The 25,493-nt window shown below is 41.1% G+C and overlaps 1 protein-coding gene and 1 pseudogene across 1 annotated transcript; one reads left to right on the top strand and one right to left on the bottom strand.

Annotated features, from left to right (window-relative positions):
• Positions 1-4,461: 4,461 nt before the first annotated feature.
• LOC143295775 (retinol dehydrogenase 14 pseudogene) lies at positions 4,462-7,546 on the bottom strand (annotated as a pseudogene).
• Positions 7,547-7,699: 153 nt separating this feature from the next.
• On the top strand, positions 7,700-22,915 carry LOC143295776 (delta(3,5)-Delta(2,4)-dienoyl-CoA isomerase, mitochondrial-like). Its single transcript, XM_076607393.1, has 8 exons — positions 7,700-7,913; positions 8,933-9,086; positions 10,380-10,468; positions 11,890-12,023; positions 15,684-15,797; positions 19,170-19,312; positions 19,755-19,905; positions 22,005-22,915. Exons 1-8 carry the CDS (start codon positions 7,856-7,858, stop codon positions 22,098-22,100), a joined length of 939 nt encoding a protein of 312 aa, XP_076463508.1. The 5' UTR covers positions 7,700-7,855; the 3' UTR covers positions 22,101-22,915.
• The last annotated feature ends 2,578 nt before the right edge of the window (positions 22,916-25,493 follow it).

The raw sequence follows: 25,493 nt of genomic DNA, 5'->3' as shown, positions 1-25,493 counted from the left end.
ATATAGTTACATGCATACAAGAATCGTGCGAAAATGAAATATTAGCATTACTATTTTGCACTCATACACGAAAACACGTACACTTACACCAGTTTACAACACATCCCGTTTCGCAAGCACATACACCCTCATACAACAGGTAAACCGCCACCAAAGGCATATACAAAACATTTCACAAAACATGTATTAAGTGGTAACTAATAGACACAGATTTGTATTATTGTTCATCTTTTGGACAGTTAATAAGATGATTTTTCATATTTTTCTTAAATTAAACACATTTTTATTCGTTATATCTTTTAAAGTGAGTGAAAGGTTATTCCATACATTCCCACCAGAGTGTAAGAAGCTGGATTTATAAAGGTTGTTTCCAGGTCTAGGTATACATAACGTATGGTTGTGTCTGTAATCTTTTGTTTTAAAAGTTTCTGTAATCTTTTTGGGAGCATTTCCATATATCACATTATGATGCAAACAGCCTTGTTGAAGAACAGCCTGTTGTGGAAAGATAATACATTAAGTAGCTTATAATCCATATGGGTCAGGGAGCTTGTCTTCAACAATACTAATTTTAATGCTCTTTTATACATGCGATGAATGAATTTTATGTTTGTATTTCTGCAGTTGTCCCATAAAGTTGATGCATAATCGATGATTGGCAGAACATGAGCACAGAAAAAAAGATTTTATGAATTGACATCAAGGAACTTTAAAAAAATTTTTTATTGCTAACTGACGTATTTTGCTGGAGAGACGTTTTCCTGAGTATTAGTAAGTTATATGGTCAGTCCAAGAGAAATCTTTGTCAATAAAGACACCCAAAATTTTATGTGATTCTACCTCTTCTATTCTGTTTACGCCTAGGAAAAGTGGTTTGAATATGTGTTTCATCCTTTGTCTTTTTTGTCGTGCTGCTACACACATACATTTAGTTTTCTGTGTGTTTAAGGACATATGATTTAATTGTGTTCAATCACTAAGTCTCTAAATGTTGTCTTGAAGATCATCTGTGAGTTTACAGGCATCTGAATAGCTTGAATGAAGGGAAGTGTCATCTGCGAACATTTCACATTTACATGTCATAGAACAAGGCAAGTCATTAACATAAACAGAAAATAATATTGGCCCTAAGATGGATCCCTGTGGTACTCCATGTTTGATTGATTTAAATTTTGAGGTTGGATTATTTACTGCTACTAACAGTTTCCTGTCCGAAAGAAAAGATTCTATAAGATGAGTAAAGTCTGGTGTTAAATTATACACTTCTAATTTACGAATTAACAACTGAGACAAATGACTGATTGCATCAAATGCTTTTTCAAAAGCTATAAAAAGAAGACCTGTGAATTTATTTTCATCAGTTAATGTTATGCAAAATACTGTCAGTAAGTTGTGTGTGTGTGTGTGTGTGTGTGTGTGTGTGTGTGTTCAGTGCCCAGTCCTTGAACGATCTCTCAGTTAAAACTTGCACAGGAAGACCTGCCAATATCACAATCAACAGAGAATTATTTCGGTTTGTGAAGAACTTGCACTAGTAGTTAACCTCACAACCAATGCGGTAGCCAATGCTGGAGATAAATCATGCTGCCGCTCACAGTCCAGTTGACAAAAGCTCACGACAAAGCCGCCAGCAGTGTGCTTTGCGGTGACTTCTTGTGTGAAAGAATCAATTTTCAGGGAACGCTCTGCAGACACTCTTCTAATGAGAACGTTCGTGCAGTTTGAAGAAAAATGATTGTAAGTCCAGACAGCCCATGAAAAGCTGTTCTGAATGGATGTACACTAAGCTTGCATCGTGTCACGGGGACTCTGTCCAACATCTCGCTGGACGAAGAGTGAAGTAAAACGGCAACGTAACTGTACGAACTCTAATCGGTTTACACCAAAGATGCTGAGGGACATAAGCCTAAGTATTTTGTTAACAGAATCAATCAGTGTGTTTTAGTCAGAGACCCCATTACTGGCATTAGTGAACGAAGTTTCTTCTGATTTCAAACACTGAGTACTCAGTTGATAACCGGCCAGAGACACTGCTCGTGTTTGTGAATACTATGGACGAATTGGAAGGATACGAATGAAACGTGGGAGCGGTTTTGGTCCTGCACCGATGAATCACAGTCGATGAGACTTTACATCATATAAGTTTTTTCTTCAGTTCTGGTGGAACATCACCTTACCCGTGTTAATGTGTACCGGTTTATAAAACGCAATAAAGCCTGGGAAAGATGGCAATTTTCAATTCCTCAAAACAGTTTCCCGGAGTCTGTATTGCGGGTTAGTCACGGCCCATTGAAAATGGCGGGTAGATTCTTCCTTTTCTCATTCAGCTCCATCTGCCAGTGTCTGGAACAGTTTACCCCACGATATTCGCCACTCTCCCTCATTTCAATATTTTAAAACAGGTCAGAAAACACATCTTTTTGTAAACGTCTGTGCATAGGCTTTCCATCCTCTTCTAATGGCATTCAGTTATAAGCCATGCAAACTTTGTGTGTGTGTGTGTGTGTGTGTGTGTGTGTGCCGAATGTAATTAAGTGATGTAATACGCGTAGTCTTTGAATCTGTTTTATGCTTTTGTGTGTTAAATCTTTTCTTTTTTTCTTCCTTTTAATTTTATTAGTTGTTGCGTATACATTGTGTGTATTTGTTCAATGTTTATTGTAAAGCGCTCTGAGCTACCTTTATGGGGAGGAAAGCGTTCAACATGCATCCATTATGAATGTTATTATTATATTTGACAGCCGCGGCATCCAGAAAGATACCCGCCAATTGCTCCACTATATAGCGTCTGTCCCTCACAGGCCAAACCCACAGGCAAAGCAAAACTAAAAGAGTACGTACTAAACCCTCACATTCAGACATATCACCTTCATCAGGATCTAACACGCGTTAATTAACAGTTTCACTCAACCTTCGATCAGAAAACTCTTCATAGCACGAGATGAATTCACACTTCTTGTTCTTCTTCGTTCGTGGGCTGTAACTCCCACGTTCACTCGTATGAACAAGAGTGGGCTTTTACGTGTATGACCGTTTTTACCCCGCCATGTAGGCAGCCACACTCCATTTTCGGGGGTAAATTCACACTTAGACAGGACATTTTTTTGTGTGTTTTTTTTGCTGGTGATTTTTTTCACATACGAATGCAGCGCATTTCATATTACAAGGGAGAGAAATGCGTGTGTCTGGAACTACCGCCTTCATGGCCAAACTCGCCAACGCCATAGAAATTGGAGTTACCATCATCAAAAGCGTGCTGGGATTTCCACATTACCAAGGTCACCAACAAGGCCAATAATGAATAAGGCCCTAGGGTGTCTAAGGCAGTCACTAATGATCGGTTCCATCTCCAAAAAGGCATAAACACACACACACACAAAACCAACCAACCAAGCAAACAAACAAAAAAACCCCAACAACACTGGTCCACTTGATACTTAAGGATGCCATCACTGTCTGGGGCCACACACTGCCGAGAACATAGTCAGTACTGTACATTTCCAGTGACAGGAACTTTTCTGGGTAGCCGACCATGTTTTCCACGACCCCAACATCATCGCCATGTTCAACCAGTTTCATTGGAGCCACTGAAAGAATGTACACAGATGACGCATTTCATCAACTTCTTCCAAGTTCAATCAAAGAGCGGTGGTAATCAACACACACTTTAGACCACTCCCAAGATCTCCAGCCACCCAATCAGCAAAGGATGTGTTTACTGAGATGTAATCCAGCATATAGGGCACTGAACTCCCAAGCCCAACATATACATAGGCCAGAATCTTTGCTGCTACATTAATTTTATGACCTGTTTGACTCAAGTGCTGACTGCACAACAAATGAATGGAGTGGGCAAGACTAACTTGCCAACTGGGAGACATCTAGGCCTGGGTTAAAAAGATGGGGTGGGTGAAATGTAATGCACTTGAGGAAAAACACAGGAATCTGTTCCAACCTCCACCACAAGGAACCATACCTAGAGCACAACACATATACACACACAGTGGCACACATAAACTGAATGGCACACACACACACACACACACACACACACTGTGGCATCCCTTGTGCATGTGTGAAATGTGTGTGTGCATGTATCTCGGGGTGTTTTTGCCTTCACTCATGTGTCTGCGCACTTGTGTGTGTGTGTGTGTGTGTGGAGAGAGAGAGAGAGAGAGAGAGAGAGAGAGAGAGAGAGAGTCTCAGAGAGTGTAAGTATAAAACAGTCTTAAGTGGTGTCAATGAGTGAGCTGGTGTTGATGAGACAGAGTGGGAGTGTGTGTGTGTGTAGATGGGCGGTATGTGTGTGTCATTGTATGTACAACTTTTAAATTTAAGAGTCTGTGATAGAGGCATTAAGGAGAAAGATAGACAGCAGCAAATCAAAATGAATAAAAGTGAACACAACTATCCCCCCCACCCCCAACACACACACACACAAATGAATGGTCAGAGGCAATGCATAAATCCATATTTTACTAAATAAGCAACATCCGTTTATGAATTATGCATGTGCAATGAGAAAACCCTCAGTCAAACGTATGTTAAATGAATCCCACAAGTTCTATACTAAATATACATGTTAAGGCAAAACATTAAATAATGATTAGAAGTCAAAGAAATGCATACAACTGTTCAAAGACAACTGACAATCTGGCTATAATATGACTTCACAACAGAGTTGACAAAGTAATAAAGAAATGGAAAGTAACTGTTCATCAACTATCTTCAAGTCATGATTTCATGCTTCCTAAAAATGCAAAATATTTTTGAATGACATCTGTATTTTCTGTCCTCATGTGACACAAGGGAAGTAACTGTGACTTTTTAAAAAAAGACTATTTATGATGAAACAATTTCTTAAGCAAAACTTTTGAGTGCATAGTGTTTGTGATACTGGAAAAAAAAGGGCACCTACTAGCTAAATAAACAAAACAATTTTGGTTATTTTTTTTTTTAAAGCCAAAAGAAGAAACAGCAGAAATTTATATTAAAAAATGTATCTTTAAAAATCTAAATAAATAAATCATTCAAAAGACTAAATAAACACACTGACACAGGCTAATTTGTGCATTCTCTCTCTGTCCCTCACCTTCAATGTCTCCTAATGTTTCCTCCCCTTCAGGACAAATGTGGCAGGATTGTCTGGGTTAGAATCCTGCTCTCGCCCTTTCTCCTAAGTTTGACTCGAAAATCAAACTGAGCATCTAGTCATTTGAATGAGATGATAAAACTGTGGTCTCAAGTGCAGCATACACTTAGCACACTGAAAAAGAACCTATGCCAACAAAAGTGTTGTCCCCTGGCAAAATTCTGTGGAAGAAATCTATTTTGATTGGTACACAAATATATATATACATACATACAATGATACATACATACATGCACTCTAGGCCTGATTAAATGGGTTGGGTTATGCTGTTGGTCAGGCATGTATGGATTTGTCCAAATGCACTGATACCTCCTTGCGTATTTGAAAGTGAAATACAGTGAAAACAATCTCCTCAATGTCACCACCACCTATCCTCCCTATGTCCAATATGTACACATTAATTCCAAGTCCAACCAGTATGTGAAGTAATATTTATTTAAGTAGTCCCATTAGAAAAAAATCTGACTCCTGTAACTAGCATTAGTGTTAATCTTGAGTTTTAGGTCAAACCAATCCACTGTCTTGCAGAAAGACCTGCAAAGTAAAAATGATTTACAAAGCACAAAATTGAAATATTTACAAACTTGGAGAATAAACTCCACAACAACACACACTCATTACCACACAATATGATATAAGCGAACTTCTATTTTTGTTCAGCAATGAAAATATCAAAAGAGGAACACAAGAGTTATGCAGTGCAACCATTGTGCCAAGGAGAATAGTCAGAAATTTATGATGGTATCAGTTTCTCTCTCTCTACCTCCTTCCGTCTTACACATACACAAACACTTCTTCTTCTTTTTTTTCTTTTTTTTTGCATGAGGAAAAGAATCCAAAAAGATGCATAAAAACACCAACTTAACATTCCTATCTACAGAGTAAAGATCTTATCTACAGGCCTAAATGTCATGTGTTTATTCTTGTCTAGTCTTCATAGTACACTGCAAGACTGCATTCAGCAAAATGTGATTTAAAGTTTATAGAATACTGCTTTAACTTTGTCTACTCATTCTACATTTCATGAATACATAATTATTGACTCAAATTGAGTAATACAGGTGGGGAGGAGGGAGGGATATATAAATCACTCTCATTAATCTTTCCCACCTAAAGCAGCATGCTAAATGCCATCACCACTAAACCAGACATACTTCTTTTCTTTTTTTTTCTTTTCTTGTTTTTAACTCTCTTCACTTGGTGGCTTCATAAGGGTGTAGTTTTGTCACTTCTTCACTCAGTTCCCAGAGTTTTTTTGCAGCTCCTAAGTCACTGGCTGATTCAGACCATGCTTCCTGCTGGCAGTTTCCGAAGTACCCATCTGTTGTTTTCTCTAGCTCCACTGCCACTGCGCAGTAGATGATAGTCTGACAGCCTTCTTCTGATGTCTTCAACCCCAACAAGACAGCAATAGGCATCAGGAGTCTGGCCACCAAACGGCTCATGACATGGCGGCCCAGGTTTGTGGCAACCATACCTGGATGCACACAGTACACAGTGACTCCTGTTCCATCTAGGCGCTGGCTGAGCTCACGGGCAAACAATGTATTGGCCAATTTGCTGTTATTATATCCGTTCTTTTTGTCATATGATTTCTCACTGTGCAAGTCTTTAAAGTTAATTGCACCTCGTTTGTGCAGAGATGAAGACACCACAATGATTCTGCTTGGTGCTGATTGTTTCATCAAATCAAGGAGCAGATTCGTCATCAGAAAATGCCCGAAGTGGTTGACCCCCATCTGCATCTCGAACCCATCCTCTGTTTGGGCATATTCGTACAGAAACAGTCCTGCGTTGTTGACCAACACATCAATCCGGTTTTCCTCCTTAAGAATCTGACCACAAAACTCACGCACCGAGGCCAGGCTGGCAAGATCAAGTTTTCTGACAACGAGCTGGCCGTTTGGGGTGTGCCGACGAATGTATTTGACAGCATCCTCTGCTTTCTTGACATCACGACAGGCAAGGATCACGCGGGCATGGCGTCTTGCCATCTCCAAGGCCGCTGCTTCACCGATTCCGCAGTTGGCTCCAGTGATTATCACAGTCTTACCGTCCATTGATTCTGGGCTTTTGCACAGTCTTCTGCGCCGCTTCAGTCTTCGGATTATCATGAGCAACACGTAACCCCCAGCTACGGCACAGATCTTCCACCAAGCCATTCTTGCAGTCCTGCAGATCGACGTGCATTCACCTAAATGTTTACACAGACAAGGGAGATAATTCTGTCGTCTGTCCAATGCAAAAACAAAAAAAATGTTGGCAAGACTTTCACAACTGGAGTATGGATTGGCGATGGATGATTCGTCTGTAAGAATTAACTTTTAGAATTTTTTAAGAACTGAACACTCGTATGGAGGTTATACATAAAAGTTCTTATTATACTGCTATTTAAATGTTTGTTTTTTCACAAATGATTTTGAATTATATTTTTCTCTGAATCATCCAAAGTGCAGACCTCTTACCCCTCCCTCCCCTCCACTTCCCGAAAGAGCAGGGGAGAGCATTGTAGTTTGGTTTCATTTGTGAACCTTAACCCCTTCTGTAGACATATAAGTCTGTGACACAAACCAGACATGCAGGACAAAGTTTGAAGTAATTTTTGCTCACATCGTTGCTTATCGTCCAGCCGACCGCATAGAGCCATATCAGGACTGCAAGTCTGAACTCTGCTCTTCACAGTTTGATACAGGTTTTTGTATTATGTCGGTGATGTATACCGTCAGTCGGGGCGCAGCTGCAAGCAGGTGTCTAAAAAAAGGTCGGTGTTTAAAATTCAGTGGGGAGTTTGTTAAAAGATTGATAGAATACGTGCAGTTTGGCTCCTAAAATAAAAATGCACCATTTCTATTTTTTTCTCTCTTTTGTTTACAAACACAAAAGACTAAGATTATGCGTGACAGAACATAGGAAACAATCACATAGTGACACAGGTCTACTAATCTCAGGCACATTGTCACTCTCTCTCTCACTCACACACACACACACACACACACAAACACACACACACTCACTCACACACACACACACACACACACACACACACACACACACACACACACACACACACACACACACACACACACACACACACACACACACACACACACACAGAGTATACACACTCACTCACATGCACGCAGGTATAAAACATTTTGTGCAAAACATCATTTGTGTACATAACTGTCACATGTCTAAACTCACTTTAACACATATGTGACTGTGAGCACACACATACAAAATGATAAATATACAGATGTGCACACACACATACACGTACATGCACATGCAAACACACACACATGTTGATGCATGGGCATATTCATGCATACACATGTGCATACATACATGCACGATACATGCACACATTTGTCATCTTGCTTAAACTCACACATTTATCATCTTGCTTAAACATGGCCAGTATCAAGTTGATGATGGTTGGGCTGCAACTGTACACACTACATATTTATCTGTTGCCATAATTCAGCAAACACTGGCATGGATTATATGGTCTTAGATATATTTGATCTTATGTATGTGTATACAGATGAAGAGGGTTAGGGCACCTGCATTTTGCACCTATGTTAACCTGGGATATTGAAAAAAAAGATCTCTGCCTTTTACTGATGTCTGGTGCTGAAGGGATTTGAACAAAAGACCGTCAGAGTCGGACTGAATGTCCAGTGCTCTAAATTCACAGCTAACACACCTGTCAATTTACATCCAGTGCTACAAAAATTCAGCTATCTATCACTGCTGCTGTTACTGATTTTGTGAAAGTACTCCAAGCCAATGTGATGAAGCGGAACTGCTCATCAGAAGCCAGCAAGCAGAACTTCAAGACCTTGAAAATAACAAGGCCAGCAGACTATGTGGTGCAAGTGGAGCTCAACAGGCCTGATAAGCGGAATGCCATGAACACAGATTTTTGGAGGTATTTCAAATGTGCTGTTGCGATTTACTTTATTCAGTCTTAAGTTGTTTATACTTTGTCTTTGATTCTTATCTTTTAATAGCAATTATTTTAAAACTGTGACCAGTGTGTATAAGCACAAAATCAGGCACTAAAAATATATAAGGGCAATTCAGTCAACCCACTTTTTGTTTAACCTGGAATGATGAGAGCAATGCTGGGATATGGCATGTTGGCATGTCATCCTGGAAAATGTGCTGTTGTGCTGAATATCCACAAGAGAACAATTGTTGAGCCCCTGAACTTCATGGTCACACATAAGCAGTTGTTATCTAAGCTAAGTGTCTTAATGTCACCATGAGAAGCTCTTCAACATCAGTGCTAAAGCCAACCAACCCCCTGGCTTGATGTTATTGGCACATTTATTGCACAGTATCAACCACACTCCTCGAAAACATCAACGAAAGAAAAACTACCAGTACCACTTGATAATACTGATTCATATGTAATGTATCACTTGTTGGTCATATATGTAGAGATGTGTTCACACAGACACACATATGTCCGCACATACACATGCATGCACATATTTTATTGATACATGCATGCAGAATACACCAGTGTGACAGAATGATTATTGCCAGTGTCAGCTGGTTGTCTGCACTTAAGATCACTATTAACTATTTCCAGTGTGTGTGTTTATGTGCATGTTTTGGCACTGGCAGTGTATGTCAATTTTACAGCCATTAAAAACAAAGTGATATTATTGAAAAACCTGTTAAATTGTACAGTAAAAACTGTCTTAATCTGTTTGCAATACTGAAGTTGTGTTGTAGGGTTTTTTTTCCCTTTCTTTTCTTCTAATAGTGACAATGATATCTTTGTCAAAAGTCTCTTTTAATTGTAAGGGCAATTCTCTCTTCAAAAGCTGTCAGCTGTGTAGTTAATGACACCTTGACTTTTTTCAGAGGTGGAAAATGTACAAAATTAATACAAAATATTTCTGTAAAACATTTGGCAAACAATGATCACTCAGGAGGAAGAATAGTTATTTGGATCTACAAATACAGTTGAAAAATGTAGAAAAAGACAAATACCAAGAGATCCAGATAATGATGATCTGCAAGAGGAACTGTTGCAAGAAAAGCACCATTTATAAATATTTTCTCTTGAGAAAGCAAAGGGGGCAAGTAAGAGCATGTGAGAAATGGGTAGAGGAAGGTGAAAAAAAGCAGCACAAGATAATTTCTGGGTTTGGAAAAGGTGAGAGGAAAGAAAACTATGATGCCTCTACTGTTGTCATGGCCTGCCCAGGGACATGAGGGCCTGTTTCACAGAGCTGGCCAGTGATGGAGACTGCCGAGCTGTGGTGCTGAGTGGTGCTGGCAGGATCTTCACTGCAGGTAGAAGGCGTTTCCTTCTTCTCTTCTTCTTCTTCTTATTATTATTGTGAGCATTTACGCCTAATCTTGAAAATAAGCCTTAGGTGTTTACAAATAGACCACGTATGTAAATATCAAAAAAGGAAAAGAAAAAAAAGAACGTAAGATACCAAACATTATCAAAAATTATTCACCCCCCTCCCTAAACACCCACCCACAATACACACAAGCACACTTGCACACACGCACAAGTCATAGCACTCAATCGTAAATAATCAAAACTTACTTACTCACTCATATTCATTTTAGTTCATACTGGAAAGGGATGAGCTGTTGAAAATTATTCAGGAGGGGAAAAGTTGGGTCTTCAGACTGGATTTGAAAGATTGCAGTGAAGATGAGTGACGGAGAGGCTGAGGACGTTGATTCCAAAGAAAGGGGGCTTGGTATGAAAAACTGCGTTGGCCATATGTTTTGGTTTGAGCAGGAGGGATCCTAAGCATATGGGTGTCAAAAAAAAGAGTGGAGTTTGAGTGAGGGTATGTAAGGATGAATGAGATCAAAAAGATACTTTCGACCAGAAGCCTTAATGGACTTGAAACAAAGAGAGATGACTTTGTAAGTAATTCTTTCTTGTACTGGGAGCCAGTGTAAACCATGAAGGAGAGGAGAGATGTGATCAAATTTAGAGGAACCAAAGACAAGACTAGCAACATAGTTCTGGACTTTCTGAAGCCTAGCAATGAGGTAGCTGGGTGAACCGACAAGTAGGGAATAACAATAATCCAGGCGGGACAGCACAAAGACACAGAGGATGGTTGCATCATTATATGATGTCAATTTGTTGATAATAGTTTCGTCATTCTTGAAGCAATTTGGCATATTTATGCTTTCACATATCACCCAAATTTAACATGTATTGCAGGATCTTTGACATGCATATTTGATCCTCTGCATGTGCTACACTGAACATATGACATGGGTCAGCCAGTAGAAAAACTACCAATGTAGCAAACATACACGCTTATACACATACACACTCTCCAAAATTCTCTCTCTTTCTGCACACACAACCTCAGTTTGTCATCTCATTCAAAAGACAAGCACCCAGACCAGCACTCAGGATATAGTGGGAGTGAAAATCTCATTTCTTCTGGAAATCAAACCCATGGATCCTTTATTAAAAAATCAGGTTCTTTATCATGAAGCCACCGCTCTACATGACTTTCAACAAGAAATTAGTACCAAGGTGGAGCAGAATCTTTTAACTTTATGATGTAAGATTGGATTTTTGTGTGTGTTTGTGTGTTGCATATATGTTTGTGAGTTACATGTGTGTGTGTATGTGTGCGTATGTGTGTGTGTTTGTTTGTTTATTTGTGTGTGAGTGTGTGTGTGTGTGTGTGTGTGTGTGTGTGTGTGTGTGTGTGTTGGTTTTGCAGGGCTTGATTTAACAGATAACAAAGATCTGAAATTGGACATGCTGGCATCTCCGGATATAGACTATGCCCGCAAAGCTGTCCAGCTCCGTAAGGAAATCAAACTTCTGCAGGACTCTTTTAACGTCATTGAAAATGTAAGTATTGTGAAAAGCTTCTGGTGTGGTGATCTTACTTTCTATGAGATGTTTTGGGAAAAGAGATGTGTTTTTTGTCACAATATATTTCTCTTTGTGAAATTCAGGCGGCTCTGTCCCTGAGGAGGTTGCATCAACCTATGCAAAGTCATAGAGATTGTCAAGAGGTGTTTGCATCAACCTATGCAAAGTCATAGAGATTGTCAAGAGGTGTTTGCATCAGCCTATGCAAAGTCATAGAGATTGTCAAGAGGTGTTCAGGGATTTTTAATGGCTTTGATGTCAACAGGTGTTTAGGGACTTTTAATGGCTTTAACACATCTTTGTAAAGTTTTCTCTGACACTGGATGATTGTACAAACACCTGTGACATACTACTGTAAAACAGGGATTTTAATCATGTATAAAAATAGTGAGTGTGACTTATAACCTTGAGCAGATGCAGATTATCAGATTTGTGGGGTTTACATGTGTTCAAAAATTTTTTTTTTTCTCAGAATGGAGGGGGTGCACCTTATGCGCTGTATCGCCTTATAGGCTGGATATTCTGGAAGACATGTTATTTGACTTGATTTTGTTTCATACAATTTCATTTAACTTAACTTTTTTCCCCAAAAATTTTGGTTCTAAGGAATCTTTTATCAGAGTTATATGAACACATATCAGTCATCCACTGGAGCAACACCAAACTGTTTTCAGTATGCTCAAAATATAGGTAATTAAACTATTGACTGATAGCTGGTTAGTATTGCCAAAAACACATACAGAAACAACAACTGATAGCTGGTATTGTACAAACATATACAGCAACAACAAAATTACGTAAATTATATATATGTGTATGTATATATGTGTGTGTGTGTGTGTGTGTGTGTGTGTGTGTGTGTGTGTGTGTGTGTGTGTGTGTGTGTTTATATATATATATATATATATATATATATATATATATATATGCAACGACCTTTCGGAGCCCTTCCCAATTGGAAATGGAGTGAAACAAGGTTGTGTCCTCGCGCCGACCCTCTTCACGATCTTCTTCAGCATGATGCTCCAACAGGCCACTGAAGATCTTGGCGACGACGACGGTATCTTCATCAGATACCGCACTGATGGCAGCCTATTCAACCTGAGGCGGCTACAGGCCCACACCAAGACACTGGAGCAACTCATCAGAGAGCTTCTGTTTGCCGACGATGCTGCCCTCGTCGCCCATACAGAAGCGGCCCTGCAGCGTATAACGTCCTGCTTCGCAGAGGCTGCGCAGCTCTTCGGCCTAGAAGTCAGTCTGAAAAAGACGGAAGTTCTCCACCAGCCTGCCCCACAGGAAGAATTCCACGCTCCTCACATCAACATCGGTGAGACAGAGCTGAAGTCGGTCCACCAGTTCAGCTACCTAGGCTGCACCATCTCGTCTGACGCCAAGATCGACAAGGAGATCGACAACAGACTTGCAAAGGCAAACAGCGCATTCGGCAGGCTGTACAAGAGAGTGTGGAACAACAAACACCTGAAGAAAGACACAAAGATCAGCGTGTACAGAGCTGTTGTACTGCCCACCCTGTTGTATGGTTCCGAAACCTGGGTCACCTACCGGCACCACATACGACTGCTTGATCGCTTCCACCAGCGCTGCCTTCGCACCATCCTCAGCATCCACTGGAGTGACTACATCACAAATGTCGAGGTCCTGGAGCAGGCAAAGACTATCAGCATCGAGGCAGTGCTGCTAAAGACCCAGCTACGTTGGGCAGGGCACGTGTCCAGGATGGAGGACCACCGCCTGCCCAAGATCGCGCTGTATGGCGAACTGTCCACTGGCCACCGTGACAGAGGAGCACCCAAGAAGAGATACAAAGACTCCTTGAAGAAAGCTCTCGGTGCCTGTCACATTGACCATCGCCAGTGGTCCGCAGTAGCCGCTGATCGAGAGACCTGGCGACGCACCATCCACCAAGCTGTCTCCTCCTTCGAAAACAACCGCAGGGCCAGCCTTGAGGACAAACGCAGAAGGAGGAAGAACCACGACGCTGCAGCCGCGAACCCAGACCAGACTTTCCCTTGCAACCGCTGCGGCCGACTCTGCTTTTCCCGCATTGGCCTTGTCAGCCATGAACGTGCCTGCATCAGACGTGGACAACGCCCTTCCTAGATCTTCGTCAGCGAAGCCAGGCCATGATGATGATGATGATGAAAATATATATATATATATATATATATATATTTTTTTTTTTTTTTTTTTTTTTTTAAAGTTTGTGATATCATGAAGGGTTGTTTAGCATTCATGGCCTGGCTTCGCTGACGAAGATCTAGGAAGGGCGTTGTCCACGTCTGATGCAGGCACGTTCATGGCTGACAAGGCCAATGCGGGAAAAGCAGAGTCGGCCGCAGCGGTTGCAAGGGAAAGTCTGGTCTGGGTTCGCGGCTGCAGCGTCGTGGTTCTTCCTCCTTCTGCGTTTGTCCTCAAGGCTGGCCCTGCGGTTGTTTTCGAAGGAGGAGACAGCTTGGTGGATGGTGCGTCGCCAGGTCTCTCGATCAGCGGCTACTGCGGACCACTGGCGATGGTCAATGTGACAGGCACCGAGAGCTTTCTTCAAGGAGTCTTTGTATCTCTTCTTGGGTGCTCCTCTGTCACGGTGGCCAGTGGACAGTTCGCCATACAGCGCGATCTTGGGCAGGCGGTGGTCCTCCATCCTGGACACGTGCCCTGCCCAACGTAGCTGGGTCTTTAGCAGCACTGCCTCGATGCTGATAGTCTTTGCCTGCTCCAGGACCTCGACATTTGTGATGTAGTCACTCCAGTGGATGCTGAGGATGGTGCGAAGGCAGCGCTGGTGGAAGCGATCAAGCAGTCGTATGTGGTGCCGGTAGGTGACCCACGTGTCCTTCAAGCCTGCGCAATGGAATTTTTAGGTGAAGTGCAGTGTGCGCAGTACTGGCCCCACCCTTTACACCCGTGGTTCATCTGCCATAGCCTAGCAAGCTGGGACGGTGACAGTGAGGTCCTCAGGTCGTAGGTTTTATATCAGACTGTCCTTGTCCTAGCCTCTGGCTCAAAAACCTTCCTCGGAGGCACGGGGGCGCGGCTACTGAAAGTCAGGACATGGCCATGGACCCAGGGTCAATGCATGTCGAGACTGTCCTGCATTCCTTAGCACTTCATGGGTTTTACTTCAGACTTTTCCTTGTCTTAGATGGACTGCCTTCCCGGGCTGTCGAGCTCCATCTGCCCGCATGTGACAGGTAGCACAGGGTTACATGGTACCTGTGGCAGGTAGAGACCTGACCTGACTAATGTTTAGCAGTGCACAAATAATACGTAATTTTTTTGGCTCATGTGTTTATAAGCAAAGTGACTATGTAATAACCTTGTGTATTGGTTGTGTGTGTGTTTGTGTGTGTGTGTGTGTGTGTGTGTGTGTGTGTGTGTGTGTGTGTGTGTGTGTGTCCATGGTAAACTTAACAAAATCATTTTCTCTGGAAATAGTTTGTCTTTTGACACACATGTTCTAGTAATCACCCATACCCATCCCCCTCCCTACCCCCCCCCCCCCCCCACCATCCCCAATCACCTCATCCCTCCACCACCGACATTTTCGGTTTTGTTGTTGTACAGCAGGAATGATGTTTTGATGTTAAAGTCATGAAGGCTTGACTGTTTCAGTGCCCCAAGCCAGTGATAGCAGCTGTGCACAATGCCTGTGTGGGTGGGGGCATAGACATGATCTGTGCCTGTGACATCCGCTACTGCTCCAGCGATGCCTGGTTCAGCATCAAGGTTAGCACCAACAGGTTTCAGTTTCGGTTTCAGTTTCAAGGTGTCAGAGCGTACAGACAGATCCACATACACTACACCACATCTGCTGCTAAGAAAAAGAAATGCCCGAAAATTGTTAATTTTTTTAATTTTTAAAGCAAATGGAGGACAAGCTTACAGTTGTAACTTACAAAAGACGTGGAAGTTTCAGTGTCAGTTTCAGGAAGGTGTTTCAGCAGTTGGACTGATCCACATATACTACATGACACCTGCTTTGAAAATGAATGATTAAAATCAGTGAGCACATGCCTGGCCTTCACATAAACCCAGCATGCAGGTCAGACCCTGAGAACCTATCAGAGGTTTGTGTAAAACATTTACATGAAATGAAATAATCAAACAAATGAAACAGATAAGTAAGTATGTTATAATAAATGAAAGGGACATTTAAGGCAATAGAAGTGACGGTGCATTCTTAATCTCACTCAGATTGTATGTAGCCTATGCTATGAGGTCTCTGTGCATGTTCTTGTGCATACACCAGAGTTTAGGTTTAGTGCAGGACGCCATGGGTCATTTGACCACTTCACCACAAAATCAATAGGTTATTTTCTGAATTAATGGGTCAGGATAAACATCCCCTAATTTCCACACCTGGTGACCCCATTAGGCTGCCACACATACCCTGAATTTGTAATTGAATTTGTACTTTGTCCATTACACACACACACACACACACACACACACACACACACACACGCGCGCAACACACACACACACACACACACACACACATGTCACATGTGTGTGTGTGTGTGTGTGTGTGTGTGTGTGTGTAAAGTGATTATGTGCTGATGTTTGCTGTGTCATGATGAACGCAGAAAATTCAACATAGTCGTAATTAAAGTTTATTTCTGTAACATGTTGTTTCATGATTAATATGAAAAATGCATGATAACTGAACTTTATTACTGAAACTTGCTGTTTCATAATTAACACGGAAAAGGCAACATAGTCATACCTAAACTTTATTGCTGAAACACTGGTTTTTGCTGACTGCTTAGTAAATGTTCACATTATGGTCTGTAGAAACAAAAGCAAAACAATGCAGCTGAAGGACAGATCTACTGTGTGACTTGTATCTTGCTTTAGTCTAATACCATTGTTTTAGGAAGTACTTTCCTCTGCTTTGTGGAAATCCAAATCTCAACAGTTGCAAAATGTCTCTAAAATTTCCGGAAGTACTATGCCATCTTAATGTGCAGACTTGTTCTTGTGTATACACAGGGAGGTGATCAAATGTACTTTAAAGATAATGGCATCGTTGTCAGTGTATGTAAACTGAGATATGGAAACAGGCACATATCCTGAAAATGAAGTATGGCTACTAAAATGACCAAATAGAAAAATGGTCATGCATGTAAAATTGCGCTTTTGTTTTATCTTGATCAGATCTTGATTTTAATTAAAAGGGTCATGCTCTTGCATTACGTCAATGAAGTAAACACAGAGGTCGCTCATGAAATCTTAAGAAATCTCTCCGATTCAAACTTTCCATATGCTTGGAAGAGATTGAAACTATACTAACACTCGTTGGATCTTTCTTGACATGAGGCAGCATCCTTTTGACACCATGTTCCATGATACAAGTGATGATTTTGCATGGTGAAATGCTTTACATGTGTCAAAACCATTCTCAATTGAGGAGACTGGCAGGAAAGTAAAAAAAGCTAAATTGGCTCAGGTTCCACTTTTTTTCACAATATACAAGCATTCCTTGATCTGTTTCCCGCCTCAGTGCAAGTTTTGATTTTTTTTTTCACAGTGCTCATCAGCTTTATGTCACACTGCAGGACAGGAACATTAATGACTACATTTATATTTTTCTGAATTTCTTCTTCTTCTTCGTTTGAGGGCTGCAACTCCCTTGTTCACTCATATGTACGCAAGTCGGCTTTTACGTGTATGACTATTTTTTACCCAGCCTTGTAGGCAGCCATACTCTGTTTTCGAGGGTGTGCATGCTGGTTATGTTCTTGTTTCCATAACCCACTTAACGCTGACATGGGTTACAGGATGCTGGGTATGTTCTCGTTTCCATAACCCACTGAACAGTAACATGGATTACAGGATCTAACGTGTGTATTTGATCTTCTGCATGCATATTCACATGAAGGGGGTTCAGGCACAAGCAGGTCTACACATATGTTGACCTGGGAGATCAGAGAAATCTCAACCCTTTACCCACCAGGCGCCGCTGCCGAGATTCGAACCTGGGACCCTCAGTTTGAAAGTCCATCGTTTTAACCACTCGGCTATTGCGCCCGTCTTTCTGAGTTTGAAACTGCAGTTTCAAATGTTTTGCAGAATGATAAGTGAAATCTACAAAGCCCTTTTAGCATGACTTATTTTATGAAAAATTAATACGTCAAGTGACTGATTGGCTGCCACATCAGTGTGTCATTTCAAATTTGTATGCGTCAGTGACCAGTGACCAACATGAAACCTAAACCCTGATACACACACAGACAAAAAAATGCTCACATACATGCAGACACAGAGACAAACACATTCACAGAGATACACACACACACACACACACACACACACACACACACACGCACAGAGACAAAAGTGCTTATTTTGTTATTAGTTGTGTATTTTCTGGTTGTCCTTTGGGAATTTCAGTGTGCTTTCTTTCCTTTGGAAAAGAAAAAAAAGAAAAAAGGATCTTTCATCACTTTTTGTTACATGCATGCTTTCTTATGTAGACATGGATAGATATGCATGAATTGTGTAAGTTTCTTAATTGTTTTTGGATGATAGGTGTGTTTGTGTGTTTGGAGAGATGATTTATGATTATGTGGATTTGCAAAGACATACTTACACATATTCTTTTTTTTTTTCTTTTAATCTGAAACACTCCGCAGTCAGCTGCCACTCTTTCTCTGTCTCTGAACTTCATATTTAGAATGAGCTCTCTGGCTGTGCACAGTTCTTTCAGGTCTGGCTTTAAAACCTACCTTTCCAAAATAGCTCCCCATGCCCTCCCATCTTTCTTTCCATTTACACTTGCTCTAGCTTTCTGTTCACATGAATTTTTGTCTGTTTTTTTTTACCCCTCAGAATCAGTTCAGTTTTTAAAATGCTTTTATTTGTCACTGAACATGATTCAGCACATTGGGTTACGCTGCTGGTCAGGCATCTGCTTGGCAGATGTGGTGTAGCGTATATGGATTTGACCGAATGCAGTGATGCCTCCTTGAGCCACTGATACTGATTCAGCGCGTTACACTTGGTACCCTTAGTAATAAAGACATATTCTATTCTCTAGATTCTTCTTATTGTTACCTTTCCCATGTTGTGTACTTATGTATGTATGTATGACACCAGGAGGTGGATATTGGGATAACAGCTGACCTGGGAACCCTGCAGCGATTACCCAAACAGATAGGCAATGACAGTCTGGCCAGGGAACTGGCATTCACTGCGCGAAAGATGTACGCTGATGAAGCCAAAGAGATTGGACTGGTCAGGTAGGATTTACAGCTTGAAGTGTTCTTGCAAATACAATGTGTGGGAGTTGTTTCAGTTTGTGTATCTGCAACTACAGAGTAGCATTTCCTCATTGGTATGTTGACTCACATGTGTAAAGAGAGGCAAGGCCTTAAGACTCACAAGTGATATTCACTTTAATCCAACAAAGCAGTCATGAAAGAAGTAAAAGCAACGGCAAGTGCAGTGCAGATCATCTCACAAAAAGACCAAGCGATGTGATCTTGACCTTTGACTTCTAAAAGTTTTACAAAGCATTTATGCTCAGGCCAAAAATATAAATCACGATCCCATGTATAATGAAAATTGATGAAAAACCCAACAAAAAGAACACTACATTTGTGACCTTGAACTTTGGCCTCAAAGGTTGTGTCATCACACAGCGTAAGCTCTGGCTTGTGACCAACCATTGTCTGTTTGCAGTCGGATCTTCAGTGATCGGGAAAAGCTGGTGGAGGGCGCCATTGAGCTGGCCAAGACCATTGCTTCCAAGAGTCCAGTGGCTGTGCAGGGGTCAAAGATCAGCATGAATTACTCCAGGGACCACAGCGTGCAGGAGGGACTGGAACACATTGTGAGTGGGCTGACGCTTGTGCTGTGTTGTGTTGTGCTATATTGTGTTGTGTTGTGCTGTGTTGTGTTGTGTTGTGTTGTGCTGTATTGTGTTGTGTTGTGTTGTGCTGTGTTGTGTTGTATTGTGTTGTGCTGTGTTGTGTTGTGTTGTGTTGTGCTGTATTGTGTTGTGCTGTATCGTGTTGTGTTGTGTTGTGCTGTGTTGTGTTGTGTTGTGTTGTGCTGTATTGTGTTGTGCTGTGTTGTGTTGTGCTGTGCTGTATTGTGTTGTGCTGTGTTGTGTTGTGCTGTATTGTGTTGTGTTGTGCTGTATTGTGTTGTGCTGTGTTGTGTTGTGTTGTGCTGTGTTGTGTTGTGCTGTGTTGTGTTGTGTTGTGCTGTGTTGTGTTGTGTTGTGCTGTGTTGTGTTGTGTTGTATTGTGTTGTGCTGTGTTGTGTTGTGCTATGCTGTGTTGTGCTGTACTGTGTTATGTTGTACTGTGCTGTACTGTATTCTGTTGTTTTATTGTGCTGTACGGTGTTGTGCTCTGCTGTATTCTGTTGTTTTATTGTGCTGTACTGTATTGTGCTGTACTGTGCTCTGTTGTATTGCTCTGTATTGTTTTGTGTTGCATAGTGTCGTGTTGTGTTGTACTTTGCTGTGCTGTGCTGTATTGTGTTGTGCTGTGGTGTGTGGTGTCGTCTTGCATTGTACTTTGCTGTGCTGTGCTGTATTGTGTTGTGTGATGTTGCGTTGTGCTTTGTTGTGTTGTGTTGTACATTACTTGTATTGTACATAACTTGCATGCTGTGAATGGGGCCTCTGTCCTCTGCTTCCTCTGGTTTTTAACCTGCCAAAGTCAGGAACTTATTCACACCTGGGTAGGGTGAGGAAAATTGCTGTATTGTGTTGTGTTGTACTTTGCTGTGCTGTGCTGTATTGTGTTGTGTCGTGTTGTACTTTGCTGTGCTGTGCTGTATTGTGTTGTGTTGTACTTTGCTGTGCTGTGCTGTATTGTGTTGTGTTGTACTTTGCTGTGCTGTGCTGTATTGTGTTGTATCGTGTTGTACTTTGCTGTGCTGTGCTGTATTGTGTTGTGTCGTGTTGTACTTTGCTGTGCTGTGCTGTATTGTGTTGTGTCGTGTTGTACTTTGCTGTGCTGTGCTGTTGGCTGTACTTTGCTGCTGTGCTGTTGTGTTGTGTCGTGTTGTACTTTGCTGTGCTGTGCTGTATTGTGTTGTATCGTGTTGTACTTTGCTGTGCTGTGCTGTATTGTGTTGTGTCGTGTTGTACTTTGCTGTGCTGTGCTGTATTGTGTTTTGTGGTGTTGTGTTGTGCTGTGTTGTTTTGTGCTGTATTGTTTTGTTGTGCTGTATTGTGTTGTGTGTTGTACAAAACTTACATGCTGTGAATGGGGCCTCTGTTCTCTCAATATTGAAACACAAACAAAAAGCAAGCAAGCAAACAAACAAAAAAACAAACGAACAAAAAAGAAAACAAAACAAAACAATTGCAGACATAAAAGAAAAAATATTGTTGGTGCTGCTCTGTGGTGACATGCTCTCCCTAAGGAGAGCAGACTAATTTCACACAATACAGTACAATACAATACAATACAATACAATACAATACAATACAATACAATGTCATGAAAACTTGATAAGGATGATCACAATGTGAAATATTTTTCTTTTTTCCCCCCAAGGAGGAAGGTGGCAGAGTGGTTAAGATGTTTATCTGTTAATACAGTCTGTGATGTCCTGGGTTCAAATCCCGTTATCACCCTTTCTTCCAAGTTTGAATGGAAAATCAAGTTGAGTATCTGGTCATTTGGATGAGATGATAAACCAAGGTCTTGTGTACAGCATGCACTCGGGGCACTGAAGAAGAATCCATGGCAACACAAGTGTCGTCCTCTGTCAAAATTCTGTAGAAGAAATCCACTCTGATAGATACACAAATATATATGCATGCACTCAAGGCCTGACAGCACTTTGGACTATACAGCTGGTCAGGCATCTGCCTGGCAGATGTGGTTCACGCATATGGATTTGTCCAAATGCAGAGACTCTTCCTTAAGAAACTGAAACAAGCCTTCTTTCCCCCCTTTTTTTTTCCAGATGACATGGAATCAGGGCATGGTGCAGAGTGAAGATGTCATGAAATCCATCATGGCCAGCATGAACAAGGAGAAGGCAACGTTTTCCAAGCTGTGATCACTTCGACATGTGTACATTTTGACTGTCTTTTCACCACAAGTGCACAATAATGATGATAATAATAATATAGCATATATGTGGCACAAACTTCCCATACAGGGGGCTTGAAGTGTCTTCCGTGAAACAATACACATACAGTCGAGGATAATGGCATACAATGGCACATTGAAATATACAAAAGAAAAAAAATGTATACCAAGACAATAAGATTGCAACTGTGATTCATTAAATCCCCTAAGCACAAAACATGCATTACATAAACACACGCACATACACTTAACACACACAATCACACACGTGCGCACATACACGTGGAGGCTTCATCAGCAGAAAAAAGAGAGAGAAATTTGGGGAGAAGGTTGGGATGGGGAGTGAGGGATATAAACAGACAGACAACTATGCTTCATCACAGCCACAGGCCATGTTTAACAGGCCCATTTTAAATTTGTTTTGAAAGAGGACAAAGTTGGTGTGGTCAAAAGAGGGCGCTAGTCAGGGATGCAAAGGGGAGGTAACCTACTTCGGGAAGTTATCAGCCGTAGCTACTTTCGTTTTCTCCGCATAGGCGGGTAGTAGTTTTCACAGGACAGGAATCAGACCTCTGCCGGAGTCTGCACTAGTGGGTCACGGTAAGTATGTTATTTAAACGTAATTTTAGGAAGAAAATTTCCTTTTGAAAGAGGACAAAGTTGGTGAGTGACAGTAAACATTACAGTGGGTGGAGACATCGCTGACTTGAATCCTTGATTGGAAGCATACAGCTCCATGATTCTGTCCACACAAATGAGGATATTAAATTCTATGTACATTTCCTTTTTTTTCCCCCTTTTTTGGTTTATCTGGTGTTTTTCTGCTTGTGGAAAAGGGACTGATTCACGAAGAGAGAGCATAAATGATTAAATGCAATCCATTTATTACTGTGGTTACTGTGGAGAACATCTGTTTTATCTTGTTGACTCACTTGTGTAAACAAAGTGAGTCTATGTTTTAACCCAGTGTTCGGTTGTCCGTGTGTGTGTGTTTGTGTGTCTGTGGTAAACTTTAACATTGCCATTTTCTCTGCAAATACTTTGTCAGTTGACACCAAATTTGGCATAAAAATAGGAAAAATTCAGTTCTTTCCAGTCATCTTGTTTAAAACAATATTGCATCTCTGGGATGAGCACAAAATTTTTTTTTTAAAGCCAAATTATATGCAAACTGGATTTACTGTTATATTTATATTTTTTTAAATTCTTTAGACTTGGCACTTTGATCTGATATTCTGACACAGCAACAAGAGCAGGCATTTTTATCATTTTTTGTTCAAACAGGAACTTCTTTTGCTAAGCATGGAAGTTATATTTATTTTGCATGTCTTTGGTGCAGATAGTAAAGAAGGGAAATTAATCTGTAATTAATGCTAGGGGGCTTAATTTGCTTTAAACTGATCTTTCTCATCTTAAACATTACATTTTGAAATTATACTCAATACATAAAGAGCTTGTGTGTTTTACTGTCAGTGTACAGGGCTTTCACTGTGTTCATTCGCCCAAGTGATCTTTTTTGGAAAATACTAAAATCAATACGAGTGGACTTTATAGATCTATTGGCCGAGTCCTGAAGGTCATGGGCAAAAATCAATTGCGTACACATATTCATACATATTCAAAGCGCGTGCTCATATTCTTCGTGAACGTGAACGACGCCATTTTGTTTCAAGTTGTTGACCTGCCCGTTCAATCCTATATTCAATCGACAATACACGATAACATGTGATGGAAAGTTGGAGGAGACCGTTAAATATTTATTACCTGCCCGTTCAATCCTATATTCAATCGACAATACACGATAACATGTGATGGAAAGTTGGAGGAGACCGTTAAATATTTATTCAGAGAAAGATATGTGAACGCCTCATCACTTACTGGATTATGCCCCAAACTGCCATAAAAATATCCACAGAATCAGTCGGAATTCACAGTTAAAAATAATAAACCATGAGAGTTAATACCCTTGAATTGATGAAACATAAAAATTTCCAGTCTTGACTTTTCTCAAAATGAAGTCCTTTTCACTTCATACGACGTTTAGAAGTACTTGTACTTGGCTCTACATTGTTATTTGTTTAACAAAATACTCAATTTTCATATCAACTTTTTAAACTATAAAACTGGAATGAACATAAAAGAGAAATTGAATCGACCATGTCAACCTGGTGTAACTAAACTTGTACATCCATCTAGATCCAGAGAAAACAGCTAAATGTTGCAGTGTGATTGCGGCGATAGCCACGTCTCCTTTACCGCGAACTTAAAAAGAATTTTTAATTGCCCTTAAAGATTTTTTGAATGCCCAAGATACACCAGAATATGATTTAAACAGTGTTCTCACTGCGAATACCGCAATCGATTTGATGATGGAGTCTCCCATCGGTCCGACGGATGAGTAGGCAGGCAGGCAGGCTTATCTGTCAGTGTGTGTCCTCGTATGGGGGAAGAGGCCGATTCTGGATGCGCAGCACTTCCCACAGGTGTTGCAAGGGAAAACGTTTCCAGAAGTTGAGCCCTGCTTCCTTCGCTCACGCTTCTCCTTGATGGCCAGCATTCTCTTGTTTTCAAACGCCAAACGAGCACAGCATCCTCCAGCGACAGCGGTCAAGGGCATCAGTTTCCCAGGAAGCGATGTCTATGTCACAGGCTTTGAGGTTTGTCTTCAAGATGTCCTTGAAGCACTTGCAGGGTCTTCCAAGTTCACAGTGGCCTTCCTTCAGCTGGCCATACAAAAGCATCTTCGGGATCCTGCTGTCTGTCATGCAGACAATGTGTCCTGTCCAGCATAGCTGGCACTGGATCAGCAGGCTTTCGATGCTGGGCAGGCCGCTCCTCTCTAGGACCTGGAGGTTGGAGACCCTGTCTTGCCACTTTATGCCAAGGATCTTTTGTAAGCATCTCTGGTGAAACTGCTCAAGTTGTTGAATGTGATGGCAATTGATTTATCACCCTTTAAAAAAGCATGTTTAAATGTTATATTTTTTTAATGTCAGCTAAGCAGCCACTGTAGTGTAATGGGTAAGACAGTTTCTTCTCACCCGAACATGCGGGGTTCGAATCTGCTGTTTTTTCTTTTTTCATTTTCTTTTAACCCGAAGCTTTATAATAACAAATACAGAACACATTTTAACGATTAGATTTTTTTTAAAGTGTATCACAAGTGAGTCTTGAAGGCCTTGCCTCTCTTGTTTTTGTCTCTTGAACTTCTGTGTGTGTGGGGGGGTGGGTGGGTGGGGAGAGTGTACTGGCTGACCATCTAAATGGATGTTCACTCACTGTTCTGTCATACACATAAAAGTAATAAGTTTACAAACACAAGATCCAACAACTGTATACAACAGCATCTCACTTTTTTCCC

The sequence above is a fragment of the Babylonia areolata genome, chromosome 21 (assembly GCF_041734735.1).
Source record: "Babylonia areolata isolate BAREFJ2019XMU chromosome 21, ASM4173473v1, whole genome shotgun sequence".
In the NCBI taxonomy this organism is placed as follows: Eukaryota; Metazoa; Mollusca; class Gastropoda; order Neogastropoda; family Buccinidae; genus Babylonia; species Babylonia areolata.
Note: the sequence above shows the minus strand (reverse complement) of the source record. Positions and strands in the feature narration are given on the sequence as shown.